This window comes from Onychostoma macrolepis, chromosome 22 (assembly GCF_012432095.1).
Source record: "Onychostoma macrolepis isolate SWU-2019 chromosome 22, ASM1243209v1, whole genome shotgun sequence".
Taxonomy (NCBI): Eukaryota; Metazoa; Chordata; class Actinopteri; order Cypriniformes; family Cyprinidae; genus Onychostoma; species Onychostoma macrolepis.
In genome coordinates, this window is record NC_081176.1 from 22,625,720 (window position 1) to 22,640,506 (window position 14,787).

The 14,787-nt window shown below is 36.4% G+C and overlaps 1 protein-coding gene across 2 annotated transcripts in view; it reads right to left on the reverse strand.

Moving 5' to 3' along the window:
- Window positions 1–14,787, reverse strand: part of nek7 (NIMA-related kinase 7) — an 86,003-nt gene that overhangs the window by 52,520 nt on the left and 18,696 nt on the right. For both annotated transcript variants that reach the window (XM_058759741.1, XM_058759743.1), the window contains exons 2-3: window positions 12,603–12,682; window positions 3,386–3,523 (exon numbers count right to left, since the gene is read on the reverse strand). In XM_058759741.1, coding sequence (XP_058615724.1) covers window positions 3,386–3,523; window positions 12,603–12,656 — 192 coding nt within the window. In that variant the 5' untranslated portion in view covers window positions 12,657–12,682. The remainder of the gene's footprint in view (window positions 1–3,385; window positions 3,524–12,602; window positions 12,683–14,787) is intronic.

Sequence of the window (14,787 nt, forward strand, 5' to 3'; positions counted from 1 at the left end):
AATCAGGGTTGCACAACATTTGCGTCAGAAAACATCAAATATAATAATTATCGTTATCACAAAAGGTGGAAATGTTGCCCATAGTGGACATCCAACCTGACAGCTTTGAAGCATGTACAAAATCCGATGGATTGAAGTTGATTTGCATTGCAATATGTATGAAATATTATGTATCTGCAGCTCTAAATCTTGAATTTTCAAGTAAACAAGTGGCAAGAATGAACTGCATTATGGGATATATTCACTGAGTCAAGATTGTTACTACCTGTCATTTTTAATGGCATATACAAAAATGCCAATTGTTTCTGGGCTCATCATTAGTGTTAATAAAGTCAGTGGTAGCGACCGCTGTGTGCGAGTTTGGAAAGCAGAAGCGATAGTAACCGCACACCGCTCTTTTAATCTTGAGCTTGCCAATTATTTCTTCCAGCACGTCTGCTTTGCACATCCGGAGGAAACTGTGGAGCTTTTTTTTTAGCTGGCTGTGTCTGTGAATATGCTTTATGGCAGGAGAAGAAACAGACTCAATCATGATTATAAGCGTAATAGCCAATCAGATGCCTGCTTCTGTTCAAACGAAATTTGCACAAATGTATTGATGACTGTGTTTATGAAAAAAGGATTTAGCTGCTTTCCAATCAGTCAATCCAATACCGTTTTATCTTATAATAAGATTTTTGTTATGCAAAATTCATGACTCAATGTTCCAAGAAACAATCTAATTAATTAATTAATTAATTAAAATTCCAGACTTGCTTAGCCACTGACTTTGGATTAAACTCGTATGAAAAATGTTTATAATATCCAGTACTGTTTTATCTTATAATAATGTTTTTGTTATGTGCAATTAATGACTCAATGTTCCAAATAAATAATACATAAATAAATAAAAGTAAATAAATATACATAAATAAGTAATAAATATTCCACACTTTGGATTAAAGTCGTTGCAAATTATTGCAAATCAATACACTCTAAATTTTTGATCAGAATATTAACATTTAATAATATAAATTTAAACAATATTAAAAAACCTAGCATTTAAGCCATTTCAGAGCAAATACATTGTTGAAATATTATAAAATGTTCAAAGATGAAAAAAAAATATATATATATATATATATATATATATATATATATATATATATATATATATATATATATATATATATATATATATATATATATATATATATATATATACATTTATGTATATATTTTTGGCTAAAACAGCCACTATATTTAGCTATGATGAGATTTATTTTAGTATCACTGAGATACTATTATAGTTTTATATCTATATATTTTGAGTTTTTAATTTTTGTGTGTATTTTCCATTTTTATGTTTCAGTGAATTTTGTTGTTTTTGTCATTTTTACTAGTCTTTTTTTTGTCCATATAGGTTTTATTAATTTTTATTTTAGTTGCTTTGATAAGTTAAAAAAAAAAAAAAAAAAAGGGTTTATACAGGGCTCGACATTAACGCTTGTCCAGGACAAGTGCATGTTTTGGACGGGCAAGTGAAAGAGAAATTTACTTGCCCAATCGGACAAGTAACTTGAAAAAGTCAATACCAAAAACAATAATAACTGCCTTTATTTGTGATATAGCCTTTGTTATAGGGGTGTGCGATTATATATCGTTTGCGATAATTTCGTAATTGTTGTTTTAACGAGTATATTGCAAGAATCAAACAAAGAGTGCATGCATAATTACGTAAAGTTGTCTAGGTTAGACTAGCTCACGTGCATTCTTTCACTGCATGATTCAGTATTACAATTACAATGCATGAAGAATGATCAGAAAATTCAAGACATGGGGGAGGAAAATGTATGCATTTATATCATTTCATATAGTTAATATCACACGAAGATCGAACGCAGTTTTTTTTTGTTTGTTTTTTTGCTTCAAAAATCATCATGATTACAAATGTGATAAAAGTTAACATTAAGAAACTTACGTTTTAGACACCATATTGCCTGTTTTTGCTCTATTTACCAACAAAAATAACTCCAAACACAGCCACAGTGCTGTTTTGCGTCTCTGAGCAACATGACGAGGGTTTGTGCCTGAACGAATCAACCATTTAAATGATTTGATTCAGTCGCAATGACTCACTTATTAACAGTGACTTGATGCCACCTACTGGTGGTTTTAATTTCACATTTACAGTATTTAAAACAATAATAATAATAATTTCAAATATGAGTATTTAACGTTTTATGTATCCAAACATTATTTATTCATTTGTAACTGCAGATTAAAGCATTCCATGTCCCTCAGAGCTGCATTAAATAGTGGGTAAATATATCCCACTTCAGATGCAGCTTCTGTTTCTTCTGCATTGCAAAGATTAATTTTGTTGATACTGATTTCATTTGTTTGGTAACAGCCCAAATGTCTTTATTATACTAATTGACTGATTAAATTTAACTAATTAAAACTAAATATTAGCATTTTATTTTTAAGTTTACTATAAAATAATTGTATTTAATTCTAACTTTTTATTTTAAAATATAATAGTATTAATCACACTTTATTATTTTGTTCATTATATCATTTAAAAAGAAAAATCTAAATAAACTAAATGTGTTTTGTATAACTACAATAAATAATTATATTTATAACTCAATTTTTGTCTCCGGGCAAGTAACTCTTATACTCGGACAAGTAAATGACAAATTTACTTGTCCGAAGGACAACCACATGAGAATGCTTAATGTCAAGCCCTGGTTTATATATATATACACACACATATATAAATAAATGAATAAATGTATGTGTGTATGTATGTTAGGGATGTAACGATTTTCTGGCCAAAAACAGACCGAATTTGCATGCCCTGCTGTAAATTTTGACCGGTTGATGAAAAACAAGCTTATGTGGATTCTACACATTTAAACAATACAGATAAGTTATCTAGAATTATTTATGGAACAGATAAAATACATATAATCATTTATTAATCAATTATCATTTTGACTTAACCCTTTTCTTTATTTAAAGGCTGAAATGTGAGGTTTACCTTTATAGGAAACTTTTTCAAAGCTTTATTTGAACATTTACATTAGATATTTGAACATGCTATTAAACTGTTGTCATTTAAAATCCGAACATCATTGGTAATGTTATTGTTTTAGTGATTACGCAAACAAAAAGTCATTTCATTTGTTGATTTTTAAATATAAAACTTGGTGAATTGATTTGTGTGTCGGTACTTTTTGAACATCTCCAGCACATTTTAGCAATACCTTGATAATACTGATATAACCATGATAATTTTGGTCACTATAATCGTGATAAGAAATTTTCATACCGTTACATCCCTAATGTATGTATGTATGTATGTATGTATGTATGTATGTATGTAAGTAAGAGTTCTTACCTGCACTTTTTTCAAAGCTACTGGTGTATGGTCTAGTATGCATGCAGCTCGATAAACCTCGCTGAACTGTCCCCTTCCGATCTTCTTTATAATGTGAAAATTGGCTAAACTGTTATAGCCCATATCCTGTTGGACTTTCTGAAAATGAAGAACAAAAGAACATTTCAAGAAAGCGAAATGCACATCACACAGCTTTCGTTTTATGCTTTTCCATTCATCTTAAACTTAAAAAGACAAAACAAACATGTCCCCACAGATCGGCCATTGCCAGCCAAACTCCATGATTGTGTTTGTTTATATGCCAAGAGAAGGAAGAAAACTCTGGAGGGCATCTGGGATAGGTGTCATTAGGGCGATATGTCAGGGCAAGAGAGTGTGGGAACGAATCAACATTAACCATCCACTTTGAATCCAAAGCACAATATGAAACTTTGCCGTATACTGTCTGGACGAATCAAGCGAGTGGTGACATCCCTACTTCTGAAGTGACTTATGCTGGACCAGTTAGTGACAAACTGCCCCGAGTGCTCTTCCCAAGAATCCGTGCAGCGTTTTGACACTTGCGCTCTAAAATTAAAAATCTAAACAAAACCCGGAATTAGCCCCTCGGAGATGGCGTGAGCAAATAAATTAATTAATTAATTAACACTTTGACCTTTAGAGGCTTTTCGAGTGTAAACTTTAATCCCGCAAACGTTCTGGCAACAGGAGGTGACATATAGTGGAACGCAACGTCATGTCGTGGAGAACTACCTGAGGACGGCCATAAGACGGCCTTGAAGGCAAATTACATTGTGAAGACGCGAAAGGAAGGGGAAGGATGACACAATTGTATTCTTGTAAACATGCTAAATCTCTTTTATTTATAGACATGGAAAGTATTTTCATATTATGGTTCCATATTAAGCTTAAACTTCACGCTCAACTCCTGGAAGCGTTCATCCATTTGGATATTCAGTCGTAGCAACAAACGACTTTGTCTTTCTTACAATTCCAGAATACTTGGACGATCTGTCAGATCCATCAACATTATTGTGTAAAACTGTCTGATATTTATAACGGGTTTGAACTGAAAGAAATGAGTTGCAGGAAGCACTGCAACTTGACTAGACGCCAGAGGGGTGGATGTAGATCAAGGGGCGACCAATTTAAGAATTTCATTGTTTTCTAACTTGACAGCTTTAAGGGGAAAAAAAAGGTGTGAGCCAAAGAATTGCCCCATCCAATTAACACACTGAGGTAGCTTGTTTTTCCATGTGACAACACGCTCTCAGCCCCTTCTTCCAGGGACACATCTGGTGCAGCAGAAGCAGCGCTCTCTTTCTGCCACTGCAGCGAAGAGAGAAAGCTGGATCTGACTAAATTTAACAATATCAAGCTAATATCCAAGACACCAGGTTTCTCGGCAACGTGTAGTTATTTTGTGTCAAATCCAGAGAGGCTTATGAGAAAAAAAAAAAAAAAAGGTTATTTGAACACAATAACAAGTTGGAAAATTCATGTTTTCATGGTTATACAAACCAAGAAAAAATTTAATAAAATACAGGGTAGCTTAGGGGGTCAATGATAAACGTATTCGTTAATTAACAACAGTGTTGTTATCGTTTACTAAAGCTAAATCTATTAAAATAGTTTGTTAATTAAAATCTAAAATAAAATATAAAAATAACATTAAAAACATTAATTTTGAAAATTAAAAATGTTGCTTTGGCAACTATTTAAAATTACTAAAAATAAATAAATAAAAATAACGACAAAAGCAAATAAGTCACTGAAACAAATTAAAATTAAAACTGAAAATGTAAAATAAAAGCTAACTTAAAATATTATAATAGTAGAAATAATGCCAAAATAACACTGATTAAAGTATTAAAATTACTTTTAATGACGACAAAAAAAAATACAGATAGATGTTTATATAATATAATCAATAACTGCTACACTTTCATCAGCCAAATAAAAACCATGTGGTGCAGGAAAACAGGAAATGAATTGCACCACATGATGTCTGCATGGGTCCTCTATGATGTAATGATACACGTGATAGTGTTAATAATACGTAATGTGTGTTAAAAAAAAACGGTTTTACCTATATTTATATTTTCTTATATTTACATTATTCTTAAGTTACACCAAGTGATTTAGAGACATGAAATTTAAACTTTTGAAAATAGCATATATAATTTTTAAAACCATACTTTACCCACATATGGCACATGTGCTTTAAACTGGATTTTTAAAAGATTTTTCCTTTGTTGATTGCAAACACTCTTATTTGTCATTGACCCATAGATGATACATGTATGGTGTTGATTTGGTCAGCAGTGGATGGTCCGCAGAGGGCCAAGGCATTGCTTTCACTCCCCGCATGGTCGCTTGACAAATGTTAGCATGAGCCTCTAAAGCGGCATGACAAGCGCATGCTGAGAGCAAAGTCGAGCTAATGTGTTCTGGCATGCGGCTCGCTAATCACACATTTACATATGCAATGACCTACATTTGCATGTCAGCTCGCGCACTGTCCGGCCTGATTAACGACGGGCACCTCCCAGCGCCGGGGAGGCCGGCATAGCGGCGGGAGGAGGCCAGAGGGTGGCGGCTTTTTTGGCAGCCGAAGGGACGCACTGCCAGCCAGGATTAGGCCTGACGCGGCCTGAGCTCCAGACACTTCATTAGAGGTAATCTGTTTAGCAGTGGGCAGTGTATGTAAACTTCACAGGCCATTTGCGGCACCTTTCTGCCCCCTGGCCTCGCCTTCAAAGGGCAGCAGGGGCGCCCTGACTGACAGCTTGTCTCATCCGTGGCTTTGCGCTGTCACACAATTTAGAGCACTGAGCTGACACGAGATGAACCGCAGCAGCCGAGGATCTCCACGACCGCCGGGGTCACTCGACAGTGGCGTGACGCGGTTTGTACAGATTGCAGCTTGCAGGAGGGGCGGGAGCTCAAAGGGCTCATTGCCACTCTGCGTGAAGTGGAGAAAACAAAAATAACACACGGAGGTGGGAGGAAAAAGGGGCCAAGAAAGGCTTGAATTGGGATGCCGAACAACTTTCACGCAAAGCATTTCATTAAGATTAGGGGTACGACAATAAATCGATTCATGGATCGATTTTGCAAATGCATCACGATTCTCTTTGGAATTGATTCTGAGCTTAGTTTTCAACAGCAGATGGCGCTCTAGGCTAGATTTTAACCGAACACTTAATGCTCATAAAGAAGAACGTTTGTGCGTTCAGCTGAGTCATGTAAGTGGTTAAATGTACTTGCACCTCAGCTTTTATGCTTTTATGACGCGAGATTAATGTAAACGCAACCCACTGTGAACACTTGCAAATCGCTTCAACTTTTTAGAAATTTAAGAACGGCTGTTTCTAAAGCACACAGTGCCATCTGCTGTTAAAAACAGAGAGAATCGAGATTCATTCGAAAAAAAAAAAAAAACGCTGATCCGAACAATGAATCGATTTATCGTCGCACCCCTAATTATGCGGTCAGTAAAAATATAAGGGGCGAAAAGTTTTTCTGTTGTCAATAGTGTAGCGATGCATGCAGCACAGCTCACATAGAAGTTACATGGCTGGAATTGGGATACCGATCAACTTTCACAAAATTATTTTTTGTGTATAGCACTTTGATTCCTATTGGAATGACTGGACTCTGCCCCCATAAAATTCAACGATAAATGTGACTACACCTTTAAACCCTTTAAGTCCAAAGTATACTTATATTTTGCATAGCATACAGCTAAATAAACAGCCTTTCAAAAAATACTCTCAGCGAACACAAGCACTCAAAACATGCGCACTAGAAAGTTTCGATCCATGTTTAGTGTCTGCACTATTTCTCTCCAGAAGTCATGATCGAAAAAGATGTCTCTGTACTTATTTATTCTAAAGTTGCGCATATATCTTTACCCCCTTACATAAGAGCTTGTCAATACAAGTGACTAGTATTGTTGCTTCTCCAGTACTGTGTCATTTTTACGACTGTGAAATAACAGGCCATTGCATTGCTGCCACCTTGTGGACAAACTAACTAATGCAAAAAAAAAAAAAAAAAAAAGTGCATGGCAAAAAGATGGTTCATGTAGATTTTGTTAGAACAATCTAACTGCGCACATACAGTAAGTGTACGCACTATGCTGATGTACATAAAAAAAAAAAAAAAAAAAAAATACTTTTGGGCTTTAGACTTGAACCGTTGCTTTGGTTAAATAAAATAAAAAAATAAGGTCAGAGGGGATGGAAGATGCAGCAGAGCATGCTGGGTAAATGACTCAAAGGGACAACACATCACAGGAACAACAGCAAAGGATGGAGGGTTGGCCACTGGTGACACAAGTGTAAAAAGAGAAATGCAGACGTGCGGCCGCATGACAGGGGATGTGAGATAGGAGGAGGAGAATGACGGAGGACGGGGCGGCAGCAGTGTGGAGACTAGGTGTGAGCTGACAGCACAACACTGCCAGCGGCTGCCAAGGAAAGGACAACCGAAGCGCTGAAGAGGTGGTAGAGTAGCAAGACGGCGCTTGGTGGTGGTGGTGTTGGTTGGTGGGTGCTGGAGGGGGGATCTTCGTGGTGGGGGGGGAACAAGGCAGGAGATCCTGTTCGCATCCTTTTCATCAACATCTCTCTCCAGGCCTGGCCCATGCAATATTTATACCTCCTTCGCCCCGCTCCTCTTCAATCTGCTCCAGTATTTAAAGCCCTTGCTTTACAAGGAGATTTTGCTTCGTCAAAAAATCCGCCATGGCGATTAAAATCGGATCTGAAGATCTCACCCTCCCACTCGCTCGGAGAGCAAATGCGCCATCAAATATGCACGCCTTACCGACTCATCCGGCATCTCCTATGCATATCCATCAAACCTTGGGGACTTTAAGATATGATATCGGCGTATGCGTGATTGCATACACAATTCAGCATTTTTTGGTTGCTTCTTTTTTCTTTCAAGGGAATACAAGTCGATCTTGGATGCTTGTTGAGAGTCTTGTAAAAGTCATTCTCTTAAGCTGTCATGGTGTAATCCATTGCCAGACTTACCTTCAGAGTTGCATTCAAACTAATGTCAAATGTCTCTCATGGTTTATTGATGGCGGCGGGCATGTAGTTTTCACTGCCTAGCTGTATTCGACAACTATCAAATTTAGCACAAGGAGACCATTCAAGGTTAAACGATATTGGATTTTGCCTAATAACTAAGGTTAAAAAATCCACATTCTGATTTATAGGCTAATACCTTTTAATAAAATGACTATGTTTAAACATTTCAAGAGACTATGTGAGCCCAGAATGTATAAAATCCCAATTCAAATTTTACTATGTGTTGATTTGCTGGCCGTAAATGCAGGGAATCCATGATAAATCCTATCAGTTATAACTAAATGCACTGGGTGGCGCTATGGAGTGTGTTAACAAGTTTTGATATTTGATCACAGAATGTAGTCATCTGCCTCGCGAAGTTTGGAATTACTTTGATCAAAATAATCTTACTAAATGATCTGACAAAATGTAATTACTTCTGATCAAATGAATTAGCGAATTGTGATTTATCATAATATCACCACAATGAAAAATCACATGAAATCCAAACATCAGTCAGCTGAGGAAAGACAGCTGTCCATCAATGCATTGAGTGCATTCACTACTGCAGGTAAGCGCGGCTGTACACTCATGAGCTGAGAAGAGAGCATATCCGATAATGAAATGATCTTGAGACACATACAGTAGTGGTCAGAATTATTGGCACCCTTGGTAAATATGATCAAAGGCGGATGTGAAAATTAATCTGCATTGTTAATAATGTAAAATCTAACCTTTCATTGAATAAGAATTTAAAATGGGGGGAAATATCATTATGAAATAAATGTTTTTCTCAAATACACGTTGGACACAATTATTGGCACCCCTAGAAATTCTTATGAGTAAAATATCTCTGAAGTATATTCCCATTCATATTCACAATTTTGAGCACTCCAGGGTGATTATGAACATGAAATTATCCAGCCATGGCTTCCTGTTTCACAGAAATATAAATAGGAGGGAAAACAAAGCCCAAATTCCCATAATCATCCATCACAAAAGATGCAGCAAAAGATAACTGAGCTTCACAAATTAGTGAAGTGGCTTTAAGAAAAGAGGTAGAGCAGTGAAAATCCCCATTTCCACCATCAGGGCAATAATTAAGAATTTCCAATCAACATAAAATGTTACGAAACTGCCTGGAAGAGGACGTGTGTCTATATCGTCCTAATGCACGGTGAGAAGGAGAGTTTGAGTGGCTAAAGACTCTCCAAGGACCACAGCTGGAGAATTGCAGAAAATAGTTGAGTCTCGGGGGCAGAAAACCTTAAAAAAATAAAAATAGTCAAACAGCACCTACATCACCACATGTTGTTTGGGAGGGTTTCAAGAAAATTTCTCCTCACTCATCCAAAAACAAACTCCAGCATATTCAGTTATCAGACACGACTGGAACTTCAAATGGGACTGGCTTCTATGGTCTACTAAACTAAACTTTTTAGCAGCAAACACTCAAGATGGGTTTGGTGAACAGAGGGATAAAAAGTACCCCATGTGTACAATGAAATATACTGCTGTATTTTTGATGTTGTGGGCCTATATTTCTGCAGGAGGTCCTGGACATCTTGTTTAGACACATGGCATCATGGATTCTATCAAATACCAACAGATAAAAAAATCTATAAGTGACTGACTCTGTTAGAAATCTTATAATGGGCCATGTTTGGATCTTCCAGCCGTATAATAATCCAGACACAAACCTCAAAAACAACACAAAAATGGGTCACTGAGCACAAAACCAAGCTTCTGCTGGCCATTCCAGTCCTCTGACCTGAACCCTGTAGAAAATGAGTGGGGTGAACTGAAGAGAAGAAGCACCAACATGGAGCTGGGAATCTAAAGGGTCTGGAGTGATTCTGGATGAAGGAATGGTCTCTGATCTCTTGTCAGGTGTTCTCTGACCTCATCAGGCATTATAGGAGAACATTTAGAGCTGTTAAACTGGCAAATGGAGGTTTCAAAAATTATTGAATAAAAGGGTGCCATTAATTGTGGCCAATGTGTATTAGAGAAAAATATTTATTTCATAATGATATTTCCCCCTATTTTAAATTCTTATTATCCAATGAAAGGTTAGATTTTTGTGAATTTTTCAAATAAAAGATCAAAAGGATTAACAATGCAGATTAATTTTCACAGCCTTCTTTGATCATATTTACCAAGGATGCCGATATTTTTGGCAATAACTGTATAAGTTTCCTCGAGGGTGGTTTAACACAAAGCGCTAAGAAACTGTTAGCACACGGTATCTTTGTCGGCACGTGTTCTTATTGTTATCAGACTGAGGAACAAACTTTCACCCGAGCACGTGGATATTATTGTTTTTCTCAGCATTAAAATGTGAAACAATGTAAACACGATAAATATAGGCCGACTTGAGTGTAGGCCTATGTACGTTCTGTACTGTAATTGGCAGGGTTTGCGTGATTTTTCCGTTTGCTCTGCTTGAGTTTGAATGATTTTTTTTTTTTTTTATGCGTGTAACTTTTTGTTTACACGTTTTCAACCAAAATAAAACCTTGAGATATAACGTAACATTGTTGTAGAACGTTGTGTATAGCGGCTAATTATAAGCTTGTTCAGAAATCGTGACAAAAACTTCTCTCTCATTAAACCTCAGTTAAATAAACAAATATTTGAATATTCTTTTTTTATGAGCCCAAATATTTGAATGCAATATTTTTGGAAAATGCCCATCCCTAGTTTAAAGTTTGAATGCGATGCTCAACATAAGTCTAGCAATGGATTACTTCATGACCGGTTAAGAATTAAACTTATTTTCTTGGGGAAAAAAGCAACAAAAATTCAATTCTAAGTCAAAACTAAATGTGCTTGATTCAAGTTTTTTACTTTTGTTAAAAAGAATAAAATGTTTAGAATCTGAATTGTGTATTATTCTTATTCAGAAACTAAAAATTAATAAAAAAGTAAAAAAACAAAAAACAAAAAAAAAAACAACAGAAACAAAGAATTTTAATTAAATTTTTAATAACCTGCAATTATGTTAAAGATTCTTGAGCAGTTCTTGAAAGAGTTCTTTCTTCCAATGACAAAAATTAAGATTTCATGCATTTAGCAAGACCTTTAACAATAACAAGGCTGAAAAAGACTGAGGACTTAAACATTAGTGGTTATATTTGTTATATTAGTTATATTAATATAATGTCCAATTTTGAATGTGTTTTATAATAACATCCCGTATTATTAATCATACAATACTAATAATTTTAGTACATTAAAAGAAACAAAAAAACAAAGACAGACAGACAGACAGAAATCACTTAGGCCTAGACATAAACATTAATCAAGATAATAAACGCAAAGTACATGTCAAGAAATGTTTCTATTTTTTTCTTTCAATTTAAAAAACTTTTAGGGGTCCATAATGACTTATGAAAATAAAATAAAATAAAATAAAATAAAATAAAATAAAATAAAATAAAATAAAATAAAATAAAATAAAATAAAATAAAATAAAATAATAAAAAAATGCATTTTGTAAATAAATGAAGATACCAAAAGTTGGTATCTGATCTTCAAAAAGCTTGCATCGGTAGTGATTACTCAGTAAAAAACGTTTAACCTCTAACCTTGAACACAACTCATGATCTATCACAAGACGACTTACAATAATGGAGTCGGATGATTGGAGGGAATTAGTCTGGAGGGTGTGAAAAGGAAGTACGACAAAAGAGAGATTAAGAGAGCGAACGAGGAAGAGAGAGAGAGCAAAAGACTGCTAAAAGCAGCATATTTCCAACACCTCTGTCTCTGGCACTGGAAACACATGATGGCTCCTGTGTGCAGGAAACGCTGCTTGTGCAGAGAGCAGAATCTCATTATCACCTCTCACCCGGCACAGCGGAGAGACAGCCGGAGCAGACCTCCGCCTGTCTCTCTGCGGGTGGATTGACAGACACGGGGAGATTTGACGGGGGCAGATGTGGATGTGGAAGAGGGCGACAGGCTCGTGCTACATGCTGCTAAGCAAGCAGGTGGTGAGTCAGGATGGTAGACGGCAAAAAAAAAAAAACCTCAAGTGGCTTTGTAAAACGCCTATATAACGAGATTACAAAGAAAGTTTGGCTAGACTGTATGTGTGTTTGTGTTTATGTTTGAGAGAGTACACAAACCTGTGGCTGGAACACTGGCACTGGTGGCTGCTGGCCTTGTGATTGGGCGTCCATCGTGACAGCAGCAGTCCCTTACACCCCTGCGAAACAAACAAACAAACAAAATAAGATGCGTCGACCATTCCCGGCACGGCCACAGGAGCAAACCTCCCTTCTTGTAATAATCTCCAGTGAACAAGAACGTGTGAATCTGGTAATAGAATTAGGGTCTGGAGCAGCGCTCCTGACAACCACACGCTGCTGTGGAAACAGTCAGCACGTCACCTAGCCCGAGGAACCCGATCCGCCGAGAACACGACACCCATTGTGTTAATGAGACCTGTCAAAGAGCCACAGCACTGGAGACCCTTCAAACTGAATAGTAAAACTCAATTGTTAAAACTTGTAGCCCATTCGTCGAGCACCAAAGCAAATTATTAGAAAAAAAAAAAAAACATTGGATGTGTGTAACCAAATATAGTGTGGTCAGAATACTAAAGACACACAATTAAAGTGGAAGACAGAATAGGGCAATATGTACTACAGCAGGCACAGTACCAGTTCCACCACCAAAAAACATTAGAATGAGAATGAGAATGAGCTTTATTGCCAGGTATGTTTACACATACGAGTAATTTGTTATAGTGACAGAAGCTCCACAGTGCAACAGAATGACAGCGACAATAATCAGAATAATCAGCTATATGATCTGTAAATTAGTTAGTGATATATCTGCCCAAACTTGGCCATTAAGAGATTTTTGATAGCATTATGAACTGAAACTATGATTAAGTCAACTAAAATGATTTTTTTTTTTTTTATTTTACTGAAACTGAAATTAAAGATTGCATTTGGCCAAAATCCAAAACTGAAATTGAAAATAAAGTTTTGGTAATTAAATGTAAATAACTGGATAATTAAACTGTTCAGGGTGTCGTGTTCTAGTGAAGTTCTTCAACAATGAACTGCTTCTCATTATTTCAGCTGAACAAATTTTTCATAATGTTATCGTATCATCATTTTTGGTCGACGGTAGCCATGGACTTCCATAGCATTTTCATCCATACTTTGGAAGTCAATGGCTACCGTCAACTGTTTGGTTACCAACATTCTTCAGAATATCTTCTTTTGTGCTCAACAGAAGAAAGAAACTCAAACAGGTTTGGAACAACTTGGATGAGTAAATCATCCCATATTTTGAAGGGTTTTTTTAATGATAAACTTTCAACATTTGGCATTGCTTTGGTTTAGATATCAAGGCAACAAGAAACATCACATTTAAGCCATTTAATATTTTTGTTTTCAAATATTTTTGCCGGTATAAGTATTGTGTAAAATGTGTTACTTCAAATTTAGAATAAATTCACATTTAATTATTATATCGGTCATCCTGCTCTCTAGATATCGGTTTTTGGCTATTAAATTAAAGAAAATAAAATGTTGCTTAACCACAAATGTCAACACAAAGATTCCTTCATTACTTTTATACACACACACAAGAACCTTCAATAACAGCCGCCCATAAAGCACCTAGTATCAGTTGAGTCTAGTGCTCCTGGAAAGCCTACAGAGACATTAATGTGGGCACAATAAAGTGTACGCGCACGTAAGAAACAGCAAAGATGTGTTGTCTCTGCAGAGCCGACGATGAGAAGGAATAAATTAGGCCTGAGCTTTCGTCGGTGACAGAGAGCAAATACAAAAGACGGCTGCGTACTTTTCTTTACATCAAGCCAGGAGATGGGCCTGTGCGTGCCGCAGCCATCAAAATTTTTAATGATTGCTCGGTTGTCACTTCACTGCGGCGCGCAGCTCGGGTGAGCTCGCCGTGTCCTCACTGTACTGAAGGAATATGAGCGAGGGTTAAAAAAAAAAAAAACAGAAAGAAACACTCCTTTCATAGAAAGGCCATTTACATGTCGCTCACCGCAGTGAACGTCCGTCTCCGCGCGTTGTCAGGGCTGAGTGGATCGAGGAGCTCGAGCCAATTAAAATACCTCATGCCGGTGAACGGAGAAACGGAGCTGAAGCTGTCACCATGGCAAAATAAAATCAGCCCGGTTTGTTGAAGGTTAATAACACTAATTAAGCACCAACCCCACGTCTGAGATTTGAGTGGCAGTGCGCACAGGACAGGGTTTGTTGCCACCGAAGATTTGTTTCTGTTTGCCATTTTTGCAGTTTAGCTAAATTTGTCTCCACATTA